Source organism: Toxotes jaculatrix, chromosome 12, assembly GCF_017976425.1.
Source record: "Toxotes jaculatrix isolate fToxJac2 chromosome 12, fToxJac2.pri, whole genome shotgun sequence".
Taxonomy (NCBI): domain Eukaryota; kingdom Metazoa; phylum Chordata; class Actinopteri; family Toxotidae; genus Toxotes; species Toxotes jaculatrix.
In genome coordinates this window covers 18,937,939-18,950,868 of record NC_054405.1, presented here as the reverse complement: position 1 = coordinate 18,950,868, position 12,930 = coordinate 18,937,939, and the positions used below count along the sequence as shown (strand labels likewise).

The following is a 12,930-nucleotide window of genomic DNA, read 5'->3' as shown; positions in this document are numbered from 1 at the left end:
AAGAGTAACTTCACACTCAATGAAAATTTTGTTTTCATGGACTTGTTGATGTTCTCATCTTGCTGCAGTGATGTAGCGGTGTCCTCCACGTATCTGAGATCTTTCAACCAACAGAGGTCAGTAAAACTGGTTGGTGTTAAGTTACAAATACAATACAATCCACAAAACTTGCAAACAGATGATAATCTTATTACACATTTTAATGCTAAAAACAAACACAAATGGAAATATACACAACACCCAGGACACTAATATACACAGTTAACACACAGGACACACAACATAAACGCTCAGTGTGTTTTCATGTCCTGTGTGTGTGTTAATGTGCACGAGTGTGTATTAAGGCAGTATAGCTGATTGTGTTTCTTCCGCAGAAGCTGATACTGTAGCTGCTGTGACCGCCTGCACCTGTCACTGTACGTTATGCCTCACACACACACACACACGCACACACACACACACACACACAGGCATACACTTTAACTTCAATGCAAACAGGCAAGCCGAGTCTTCATGAGTGACTTGGATGACTGAATAAGCACAAAAAGCGTCTGTCCCGTGGGCTTAGTTAAAAAGGTTAAAGGTGCAGAGCAATGAGAATCACATTTCCCAATCTCATTTCATTTGTTGACAAAGAGCCTTTTTAGTCAAAGTTTTTCCAGAATTGCCAGGGTTATGGAAATCTGTTATAAGCTTTATGGGAAATTATGGCTGTCTTTGTAATTAGATTTTTGGATGAATACTCTGTTCGGCCAACAGTAGGCAGCTCCTTTGCTGTCAGAAGGATTTTTTTTTTTTTGGCCACTTGACAAATCACTGTTTCCCATTATAGATTGTCAGTGAGTGCCAATGCTGAGATGAAAACTTTGTTATGCAGTAGTTGGCCCTGTTAAAGGAAGGATTAGATTAGAATTCAGTCCAACAAACCATGACTGCACTGCTCTTTTTCACAGGGAGGACTTCTGCAAGTGGCATCAAGAACATTTGGATTTACTGGTAATTTGTACCTGAAGAGATAGTGTAATTTTATTTGCAACAAATCCCAAAGTAGGTGGTTTGCTACACATATTTGATTGACTTGTCAGAACAGCTGAATGACTGTGCTTGTTTGACCAAACATTTTACCAAGTCATTTATCACAAAGCAAGCTGTTACTAGTATCATGAGATATTGAGCTAATTTTAACATTATTTGTCTTTTGTTGTTTGGCACATCTTCCTCTTTTTCTTATCTTTCTCTCTCTTTGTTTGACAATGCGTCTTTTTTGATCACATACACACCCACAAACACAAACACACACATTCAAGCAATACAATTTCAAACTTCATCCTTTGACTCACAAGCATATACAACAGCTTGTGAATAAATGTTTACAGAGCTGAGATGACATTCATGTGACTCTGATGGAGGTAGAAAATCAAATCCTTTCCTCTCCTTAAAAGCTGCACTTCTAACATTTGGTTTCAACAAACCACGTTGCAGATTTGTCCAAGTATCCTACAACAGACACGCAAATACCTGTGTGCAAAATACGAAAAGCACATTAAAACAACTCTTAGTTGAATTCTTGTTCTGTTTAGAGACCCAGATAAATTAGATTTATTACATGGAAAAGTGCAATCACTGCCTGTAAATTCGGACAATCGTCAGAAAGCATTTAAAACCCCTTTATTTTACTTTTTTTCCATTTCACATTCTATTGAATTTGGAAATTCAATTGAATTTCTAATACAAAACAACTTCTGTCTTTTCTGGCTGTTAGTTACCCGAATCCCATTCACGTTACAGTAAATGACAAATATCCAATGGCATGTTTCAAGTTTCAAAATGCACAAATATAGTCAACAATCACAATATCACATGTACGCAAAACATACATACAGGCAGACACGTGCAGATCACATTAACAGTACACAATCACCAATTATTGACCCTCAGCTTTTTAACACAAATTAAATAATTATCTGTACATGTAGAGGCAGTGCTGGCGAGGTTATTTCTGCATATAAAAACAAAACACAATTTGTTTTGGAGTACAACGTGATCTGATGTTTCATAGTGTTTTAACAATGTATTTGGGCTGAATTTGGGATAAAAAAAAATATAAAAATGATCCAAATACTTTCCCTTCAAAGTTTCTCACTAATGTAAAAAGTAAACACTTAAAACATGTGTCATCTGATTGCTATGTTTTTTTACAGAGAGTGTAATGTTCTGGAAACAGATCCCACTGCGTTACAGTTATCTCCCCAGCTCTGTCTGACAGATTACAATGTTCTTACAATGAAAGAGCTAAAGCAGACAGGATGAAAGGTAAGAGCTGGTAGATAGCGATGTCCGGGAAAAGAGAAGGGGGAAACAGACCCACCAAATCTGAGAGAGAGAAAAGTTATGATAGTCACAAGTTTGGGTCCCAGATGTTTATCTGATACACAAATATACACCAGTAAATGATTTTGGACCAGCTACAAGTTTCTTTTTTCTGGAAGGAATGAAAAACAGACGGTTTTTGATAGTCTGAGGTTTGTTATAAGAAGTGAGCTTCAAATGTGACCCTCTCTTTCAAATAAGACTTTTAGCCACAGGGCAAACAAAGTGTTTTTGTTTTTGTTTATCTTCTGTTTTTAGCTTTGTGGATGTTTGGTTTGAAGGTGCAGCTTGCACTTTTGTTGTTGGCAGACAAAGTTATTAGTACTGTAAATGAGGTGCTAAATTCCTGCTTGTGCTTCCTGCCTTGTGGGTTTATGTAGTATAATAATAACCGAATTTGGCCTGATACAGCAGCAGTGCAGTTTGGACTTCAGTGATGTGGCGGCTTGGACATAGTTAGTCTTCACCTAGGACCACCTAACAACTACAGCAGGATTATATCTAAATATTCACAATAAATTCACCTTAAAGCCCCTGAAACCTTTTTCGTTTACTTTTTCTTACCATGAATGGTGGGATCCTACAAGATCACACAATTTTCTACTCAAGTCAGAACATTTTTTATTAATTCATATGACAGATTTCTGTATTTGTGGGGTTTTTTTTTCAAATCCAATGAAATCAAACCCACACAGTCCTAATGAACCTGATTAGCTTTTTGACTCTTGTAAATTATACATTAACTTTCACTGTTGCTTATTTGGTCGTTAATATTTCAGTCTTCATTAAGATTTGAAGACAAGTTCAATCTTGCAAGAGCATGAAAGATTTTATTATTATTATTATTATTACTACTATTATTTCTTTATTTTGTTTACCTTTTTTTGATATTTCATTATTGAGCAGTCATTAAGGCTTTTCCACTTATTCCCTGTGATACATGTCACAGGACGCTTAAGTAATTTGCCCCATGTTTTAGTCACAATTAATAAGCAGTCCATTATAACACATCCTTGCTGTTATCCATTTCATATAAACACATTTCATATAAACAAAATAACAGAAGCATCTTCCAATCAAAGCCCTGTTGTACCAGTGCCAGTTTGATTGATGAACCAGCAATTGAGCTTTATTATGCCTCAATATTTTCTGCTGCGATTCCTTGTATTTTCACTGAAAGGTTTAAATAAGACCTATTTTAAAGCTGATACATGCGGCTGAACATGGTTTCTTGTGTAGCTGCCTTTGTAGTTCCGATGTACAGAGGAACGGTGAACACAAGTAAATCCCAGTAACATTGACAGAAACACACTTCACAGGGTATTTACTGACAACACCATGAGCTACAGCCTCAAAAACGACCAAAGAGTTGAGTCACTCTCAACCAAACACAAACATTATGAGCTTCATCAAATTGGTATTTACTGCACAATGTGAATTCTATCATCCTATTTGGTCAAGCAATAGAAGCCATATTTTCCTTATAGCTCCCATTGGCAGAACTGTGAGCCTGCCAGTTTGTAAGAGAACCTGGAGCTACTTCTAAAACCTGTTCACAGCGAGAGGTCGGAGAAGCCAGAGTGAGCGGGCTGTCTCGGATAGAGCTCTCCAGACTGCCCTCCCACCCTGAGCTCTGCTGAACAGTCAGCCCCCTAGCATTAGTCAGGCCTGAGTCCCTATTCGTCCTACCTGGGGGCTTAGAGTAACAATCTCTCTCCCTGCACCATCCCCATCCTCTCCTCCCTCCCCAGTCTCCCCCCTTGCCCCTCAAACTGAGTATTTCCTGAAAGGCGTGTCTGAAGTCAGGGCTGCGGCAGTAGATGAGCGGGTTGAAGGCTGAATTGGAGTATCCTAACCAGTTGAGGAGTCTGAAGAGCAGCTTAATGTCACCCAAGGGGAGGAAGGTCATGATGTTGAGAACGAAGAAGGGCAGCCAACACAGTGTGAAGGTTCCCATGATAATCCCTAGCGTCTTCACAGCCTTGTGTTCCTTAAGAGAGAATTTTAGACGCTTTGTGGCAAAATGTTTTCCTTCCCCTCTTTCTGTCCTTCCTCTGTTCTCTTCTCCCTTTTCTTCTTTACCACTGTCCATACCTTCTGTTTTCTGCATGTTCAGTTTCTCCTCTCCTGCTTGTCCTCCCGCCTCGGTTCCTGCCCTGAGCTTGTTCATTGCAGGACTATCATTGCAATAATCCAGCTGTGCAGAGTAATGCAAGTGATATAAATGTCTCTCTCTCCCTCTGATTTTCTCCAGCTGTTTCTGGGCCTCCTGGAAAACCCGGCTGTACACGAAGATCATCACCACCAGCGGCAGGTAGAATGACACAATTGAGGAACACACAGCATATGCCGCAGTGGTGTTGAACTCACAGCACTGCTCGTTGCGCAAGCAGGCCTGAGCTTCCACTTCCTGCGACACCCACCACTCTCGATAGATGGGAAGAAAGGAGATGAAGGAGGCCACTGCCCAAACCCCGAGGATCACCACCAAGGCCCGACCCCTGTCAGAACGAGACAGGAGAGAGGACATTGGTATCGAATATTGTAAAAAGGTGAGTGAAATCACAGATAGGTGAGAATTATTGTGCTGGTTTACTATTATCATGGCTGTTAATGGCCACTAATGTAACATATTAGTGTGTTTAATTGAGGGCTTCTACCGGTTCTACTGGCAAAATGTTTACACCTGCAATAACGGATTTTTTGGGCTACTTGAGAGCAGTGGAGGCAAGTTCTCAATACAACATTGACAGTAACATTGTCATGCATTTGGAGTCATGTTTCTTGCCGTCTAGTGAATATAAGTCCAATATTTACTCACTTTTAGTTCTGTTTTTGGTCTCCTCCATCTCCCAGTGGAACTGTCCAATTGTTTAGATGTTAAATGCTTCTCTGTATGCACTTTTCACCAGCTAGCTGCTAACTTTGTCTGTCTGCTTTGTGGTTATTTTGTGAGATTAGCAAGATTTTGATCCTATGCTTTAAATGTTTTTCTTCAAAAAGAAAAACCAGAAATGCCAGTGTCTTGGTCATACCTGGTGAGCAGCACTGGGTATCGGAGTGGCGAGGTGATGGCGAGGTAGCGGTCCAGAGCAATCACACACAGTGTTTCTATACTGGCTGTCACACACAGCACGTCAGTTGCTGTCCAGAACTGACACATGGAATTTCCAAACTGCCAGCGGTTCAGCAGGATGTTGCTGGAGCTAAAGGGCACCACAACCAAACCCATGATGAGATCAGCAACTGCCAGAGAGGCAATGAAGAGGTTGGTGACTGTCTGGAGCCGCTGGAACCGCAGGATGGCTGTAATCACCAGGACATTACCTTGACAGAAGAGAAGATACATTAAGGGTAACTGCAGGAGACATTTGCATGTTGTCTCAATCAGTTATATAAAATATTTTACTTTTGACCAATTGAAATGATGAAATGTTCTGTAACTTACCAAAAACTATGGCCAGAATCAGAAGGGCCATTGCAACACCCAGCAGCACGACCACTGGATTGGAATGCTCCAAAGAGCTCCCCGACAAATTAGAGTCCAGTGAGGAGTTGCTGAGCTGTGATTGGTTAGCCGGTGCTGACACAGTACTCACAGAATCCATGATCTGCAGGCATAACACGCAGAACAACATTGCTTTGTTCGTAATGGATTAAGACAAATAAAAAGGAATGATATGGGATGAAGAGAGATACATAAGGGAAGCACCTCTGTAAGAGATGGGGGGCTTGTGTTTGTACATTTGTGTGTCTGCAGTGCATTAAGCAGTTTGCAGTGTATATGGGACTAGCACTGTTCAGTACAGAGTTTGCTAATGAGAGCCTATATCAGTCAGGCGTGATCAGACAGGACACATTACTGGTCTTACTGGTTGATTTGTGCTCACCCTTATTTACTTGCACTTCATGTTGAAAGTTGTTCTACTGTCCAGGTGAATGAAAATATAAGAGGGCCTTTGAATGTTGAGGGCTGCTACAAACAGAGAAGCTGGTTGTGGTTTTTTTTCCCCACGCTTTCTCACAAGCTGAGAATACACCTCAGATGCATTTGCTTTTAGTGGTAAGTGAGGAAGGGCTGCTTTTGCAAGTGCACTAAATGCCCATCAAATGGAGTGTGTCTGATTATACATACGTGAGATGATTGTGTTACTGTTACAATGTGTTACTGAAGCAATGCAAATTGTACCTTCAATTAAAGCATACATGACATGGATCTGAATGTATTTACAGTATTTGGATATCAATTGATTATCCTTTCTGCCAAAGAATGCAAATAGCCTCTGAAATGAGATCAGAAGGTCAGAGGTCAGATGTTGCTATCTTACAGAGATGAACACGTGTTCTTTCACAGAGGAAGTTAAATGGTATTTGTGTACTCATGAGTTTATCAGGTATAGTGGCCTCATTCTCTTAAGTATTTTTTGGGAGAGAGGAGGCACAACTTGCAAAACAGTTCTCCGCTGGACATAAAACAATGTCATGTTTGTAGAACCAGGAGTTTGAATAGAATTTGCATCTTGCTGTTCCAATCAAGCTACTTCTAAAATGCTACTGCACGTAAAGCCACAGCAACATAGGCAGACATGTCTGCCAAAGAGCAACAGCAGCAGCAACGCTGCCAGAGTAAGACCAGGCAGCTTGAATAAACCATCGTATTGCTGTGGCTGTATTGATCAAATGTTGCATACATACTGAATGTTATGTGTGAGTGTAGCAGCACAAAACACCTCGCCTGCCTGGACTCGATCACTGGCATCACCCCATCATATGAAACTTTTAATATCATATGCGTTTCTTTATTTCTCAGTTATTTTCATAGTCAAGCGATACAGTATGCCTGGAAAAAAGACATCTGCTGTCATTTATACAGGGTGGGTTGACCGAGCATAAAAGACTCTTTTACAGCAGTGGTCTAATTGACAGCAGACACCTGGTGATTTCTGTTTGCTATTCTGACTGCCCATCTTGTGACAGTCGGGGGATGGTACTGTAAGGTAAGCAATGCTGTAGGATGGTTTTGGGTCATAAGTGGTCCTGCAGTATTGCAGTTTGTTTTATATTATTCTTGCAAACACCATTAAAAGGGAACGGCATGTCCAGCTCATGTTTTTAATACACTCCAGAGGTTGTTTGGTTGACTGGGTCTTTTGCATGCGCACTTGGGTTTATGTGTATGTTGACTTTATTCCAACGCAGCCCAAACACTTACATCATATACTAATGCCAGCTATAAATAGGCGAATTGATTCACAGGTGTTTACCCAGTTCTCCTGTGGTAAATGAGCAAAGTGTTGAATTTTGGGATGCATTTCAAAATGCCAGAGTGGACCATGATGAGATTATGGTTTTTTTAATGACAATCATCTCACAAGTGGAGCCTTACAGTGTCATTACATCACTGCGGCAAGGCAGCGCTTATTAATTATCAGTTTTAGTATGCTGTCAGTCATTCTGCCTGCTGTCCACAGCAGCACATTTATATTAAAATTTATCATCATTTGTGTGAAGTGTCCCCAGCTCAACACATTCACATTTAGAGAATATGGAGGTGCCAGTGTGCGGGGCAAATGATGGATCAGCGGAAAAGTTAAAATCAATTTTTCATTATACTCGCTTAGAAGGCCGTTTCAGTTGTAATGGATGAGGCATAGCACAGTCTGCCCCTGACAACTAATAATGCACATAATGTAATAGCAGGCTGTATAAAACCACAGAAATTATTTCATCTTTATTCATGTGTGTAATAATGGTCAGCGCACTTGTTGCTTTCCCCCTGAAGCCTCAAGCTGACCCTGCCGCCCTTTACATTCATGGACCTTATGACTATTTATTACCACCATTGATCAGATCAATAATCTGGGTGGTACCCTCCTTGCGAAAGAGGCTCTGCTCTCCTCCCTGCCTGAGCTGCTCAAACAGTCACACACACACAAAGAAACTTGACCGTTTCTCTGAGTCCAAGAATTAAACACAGAAGATTTACTGAAATATATTTAAGCAGAGGAGGCTTTGTGGTGGGTGTTACTACTGAGCACTTAAACACACAAAAATACACATGCACACAGAACACCCAGCTTTTGAAGCGCTTAGTAGAATAAACTGCCGACAGTAGACCAAACTGTGAGGGAAGAGAGATGTCTTTGTACGCATTGTGAAAAGCACAAATGCTCTAGTAACAAGTCATAAAACATTTTGCTGTCATGATAAAATAAACCATATATGTTAAAGATGAAAGCTAGTTTGGATTCATTCAATGTGAGAAACATGCACGCACTGGGAAAAAAAATAAATCCAACTTATTTCTCTTAAATTATATTTGGCCAGAGCTCTTTTTCATTTGGACACTGTTAGAATAAAGAAAAGGGAATCAGTGTGATGCTTTTTAAATATTTGTGACTTTAGAGGTTTAACGTGTAGTAAATGTGGCTCATTATATGTTTGAAAAGCTTTAACTTTGATCTCAGTTATAACTTCACTCAGCTCTGGTCTTTTACAGTGTACATACAATTATTTAGTAATGCTGGAAAAACTTACTAGTACTTTTTTTTAAGCCATTACCATGCAATTTTTACACACACACACACATGGTGTATGCATGTAGCATATGTCATGCAGTTACTTTTCCTACCTCCAGGCTCTGTCCTGTGCTTTATAATCCAGTGATCTGATATTCCAGAGGCCTTGAAATCCACAACACAAAGTATCATCATAATGCGTCTCTCTTCCTCTTTTGCTGAGTTATGGACATCTAGTTTTGTGTGTGACACACACACACACACACACACTGTGTCGCTCTCATTTTCCTGTGCACTCTCATGTGTCAACACACTCTCTCAGTTCTCAACCACACTTGCCCTTTTGAAGCAGCTGAGCCCGTCACCCTTTTTATAAGCAAGCCCCGATGACATCACAGTGGGACAGTAGCCTATCAGAGGACAAGGTCTGGGTTTTAGAGTATGTCGCATGTCTGCAGTGTACTGAATGCTCGATAGCACCCTGTGCCCTCTGGGAAACCTTAGTTTTTTAACCTTAATTTAGTCGAGGAATGTTTTCAGAGCACTTTTTCAGCCCCACCCTACTTCACATTCACACCATTGAGCTACCAAATAAAACCGCAGACTTCTGTTTTTGGCTGCTGGGTAGCTGTGCTGTTGCAGTTTAGCAGTTTAAACATAGCAATAATAGTCTCTCAACCTGAATACCCTGCTATACTGTGTTCCCATATGTTTCTATCACACTAACTTCATCACAATCTTATTTCACTTTCACTGTATTTTACTCAGACTCAGCTGAGGTTGGGTGGAAGCTATGGCAGTTAAACAGGAAATTACCAACCAAATATAGTTAATCAACTTAGAATGACTTTATGTCATTGTTCCACATGTTTACTCAAACTGCAGCCCTGTTTTTTTGTATGTTGATGATCATCTTAGGGTAATTTGATGGTTGATAATTTGACATAAACTGTATTTTTCACTTCTTCAAAACTGATTTTTGCAGTGCAGGTGGATCAACATTTAGCATTTGATGGGACTTTGTCATTCCCTGAAACGGATTAAATCTGCTTGTACATGTGTGACAAATGTATTAATTTTCCTTCAAGGAAAATAAATGGAAATGCCAATGGTGTATAGGATGACATTTGAGATCCGTGTCAAAAATGAGATTCAGTGCAATGAAAATCTCAAGGATTATATGACACAACGTGCAATTTTTCAGCATTCTTGAAAAGGAATATTGCAGAAAGATTAAAGAAAAAACTGGTGAATAAAACATGGCGTACTGGAGAGGAGTTGTGCGATGAGTTTTGATTTTGATAAAAATTGAAAATGACCAACTCTGATGCTCCCCCATGGTGGTAAAAACAACACTGTAGAAGAGTATTGCTTGGACAGAGTTGAATGGGCTGAAAGAAACACATTGACTGCAGTCTTCTATACACAAAAATAGGCCAACAGAATAATTTGAAGACACTTTAAAACAGAAACAAGAGTGCAAGATTGAACTCCCAGGCCCACAGGGTGTTCCACAGGGATCAGTTCTTGGCCTCCAGCTGACATCCATCTATTCTTGCTCCTGGTGCAAGTGAAGAGCTGTTCCTTCCTACCTCCAAGTCATCACTAAACCCTACACTCTGGACTGAAGATTGAACTGTACTGCCTCTGGACTGCTGATCATCTCAGCCAGTGGATGAACCAGAAGCTGAATTCATATGAAGGTCCACTGCACTTCTGTGATACATATGCAAATGTTAGTCATTTTGCATAGAGGCGTCTAGAGCGAAAGCACAAACATTAAAGGAAATACGCTCCAAATATTGAATTACAGAATTACAGAATTGGATAAGCAACAACAGTACAGATACTTTTGCCCATGTTTCCAAACTAACTCAACCCTTTATTAATTGTTAAAAAAATCAAAACACAATGTCTTTTATTTCTTTAACTCTCTGTTTCTTATGTTTTACTTCAGGCTGGCATCAAGTATTTTTAGCCCCATAGTCTCAGTCAGGCATTGCAGACATGTACATATACAAGAACGTGTTAAAATTCCCCCACATACCACAGAATGTACCAGGCAAAGATTTCAGCAAAAACCATCTGACTAGTTCCCACGTATCTTTGGACACAATGTTCTTTCTCCTTTATGCAGATGACAACATGCATGTACAAAACAAACGCCTCCTACCCTCACCACACGCGGCACAGTTAAAACACTCTCAGCCTTAGATGAGAGCAGCATGCCGACACTTCAGCAGCAACTAATCAACCCACTGCAAACAAAGTATTCATTCATGTTACCTAATCAATGCTCATTTGTGCTAATAATGTGAAATATGTTTGTCTGAGTCAAATGCAAGGTCACAAACAGGAACAACTTCATGAAAGTAACATCAGAAAAGAGAAGCTGGAGGAACTGATATCAGTTTAAATCAACATTAGGTTTTTTTTTATATTGCCAGTTGTTACCATCAAGAAAGAAAGAATGCACAATTAGTTCCATGTTTTGTCATGTTTTTAAGACAACTGGTTTTGTTTTTGTTTTTGTTTTTGTTTTTGTTTCTGTTCATGCCAACCCAGTAACACTTTGTGCTTTCTTTTGCATGGGGAAACAGGAAACACGACCAAACTGAGAGCCTCACATCATTTCTTTTTTCTCTTTCTTTCAGTTTCAGTCTGGATCCGCCCACCCCACCCCCCCCCTTTTTAATCTTTTTCATGTCGTCTTTTGGGGGCTTATTGTCAAGGAGCCCAGAGCAACATCCATGTGGCCAAAAAGACTGATTAGTGATAACGTGTGTGATCATTTATACAGTGATTCATCTTCAGTGCCTGAGTCAATTATGTTTCGACCACCCAGCTGATCTGCAGTCATTGCTCTTGCCAGGAACTGTCACTCTGCACAAATGCAAGATTGCGCCATTCAGTGGAACAGTTCGTCTGAAGGGTTTTACACCTGCAGAGGAAACCACTGCTGCAAAAACCAGCAGTGTAGTAGTGACAGTAGTGACACAACAAAACGTGCATTTTGATCCAGCCTCTCATTACTTTACACTCTCTCTCCCACTGTTTGTCTCCTTTACACTTTTACATGTTTTTCTATGGGAAAAAAAGACACAGGGCAGTGACAGGGGCCATATCCTCCTGTCTGTCTAGCCCCAACACATTCCTTTCCACACCTCTTCCTCTCCCTGTCCCATCCCTTCCTCTCTCCACATTCTCCACTCCCTACCACACCTCCTGACTGCTGAAGTATCCATCCATTGACATCACAGCTCAGCTCACTGGTGCTATACTCTCCTCCTGAGTATATATATTTTTTTCTCCTCTGCTCTGCCGTCTCCAAATTGTTCTTTTTGGGTTGTTCTTTTTTTTTTCCAACTGTCACCACTCCTTTGTCCTTGGTCAACTTAGTAATGGTTCCTTCAATTGAGGTCATGTCTAAACATAACCATAAAAAAAAAGATGATGTGGTTATCATGGTAGATTGTGGTTATATGTCAGCAGTCACAGCACTGGGTTAAGGTTAGGGAAGCATTGTGGGTTTGGTTCAATATTAGTGTTAAATCCCACTGAGTATAATCCATGCAGCAACTGCTGTATGTTTCATTCAAAACATTTCTGGAAAAACAAATTAGCAGTGTATAAATCCCATTTCTTCAGGATGGGCCCATACAGACAGTTTTTTCTTTTGTTGTTCTAAAACAAAAAATTTACCGTTTTTGAAAAGAGAACAAGGCAACATTGATTTTTGTTGTCAGTCACCCAGCAACAGAGTGTCTACACTGGACTTAAACATCACTTCAGCCACTTAAAATACGGCCTCCATTCAAAGGGATCATATGACACAAATCAAGCTACAGTATGTTTCCCAGCAAAATGTTTGATTATCTGTCAAGTAAAATTACATTGAGACGACCGGGAAGAAAAAAGAGAGGATGCTATCGTGGTTTGGAAGACGAATGTGCATAACACATACTCGTAGCTTGCCAGTTTGAGCCTTTCTCAAAGTCTTCTTTTGGAAATTTTCTCCTCTAATCTTCTCTGATACTTTCCA

The 12,930-nt window shown here is 40.2% G+C and overlaps 1 protein-coding gene across 2 annotated transcripts; it reads right to left on the bottom strand.

Annotated features, from left to right (window-relative positions):
• Window positions 1–742: 742 nt before the first annotated feature.
• LOC121190453 (beta-2 adrenergic receptor-like) lies at window positions 743–9,223 on the bottom strand. Of its 2 annotated transcripts, XM_041051192.1 has the most exons (4): window positions 9,002–9,223; window positions 5,819–5,981; window positions 5,406–5,697; window positions 743–4,871 (listed from the first exon to the last, which is right to left on the bottom strand). In XM_041051192.1, the coding sequence occupies exons 2-4, from the start codon at window positions 5,976–5,978 to the stop codon at window positions 3,827–3,829; spliced, it is 1,497 nt and encodes a 498-aa protein (XP_040907126.1). In that variant the 5' UTR covers window positions 5,979–5,981; window positions 9,002–9,223; the 3' UTR covers window positions 743–3,826. The 2 variants fall into 2 exon arrangements, with proteins under 2 accessions (XP_040907126.1, XP_040907125.1); XM_041051191.1 differs by lacking the exon at window positions 9,002–9,223 and having other exon boundaries at window positions 5,819–8,987.
• Between the last annotated feature and the right edge of the window lie 3,707 nt (window positions 9,224–12,930).

What these genes read in the sequence shown, in the direction of transcription:
- LOC121190453 (XM_041051191.1), bottom strand. Translation starts at nt 6,008, where the DNA reads ATGTTGTTCTGCGTGTTATGCCTGCAGATCATGGATTCTGTGAGTACT. An exon ending in GATTCTGGCCATAGTTTTTG is followed by an intron (nt 5,698 to 5,818) that starts GTAAGTTACAGA and finishes TCTTCTGTCAAG; the next exon opens with GTAATGTCCTGGTGATTACA. An exon ending in TACCCAGTGCTGCTCACCAG is followed by an intron (nt 4,872 to 5,405) that starts GTATGACCAAGA and finishes TCGTTCTGACAG; the next exon opens with GGGTCGGGCCTTGGTGGTGA.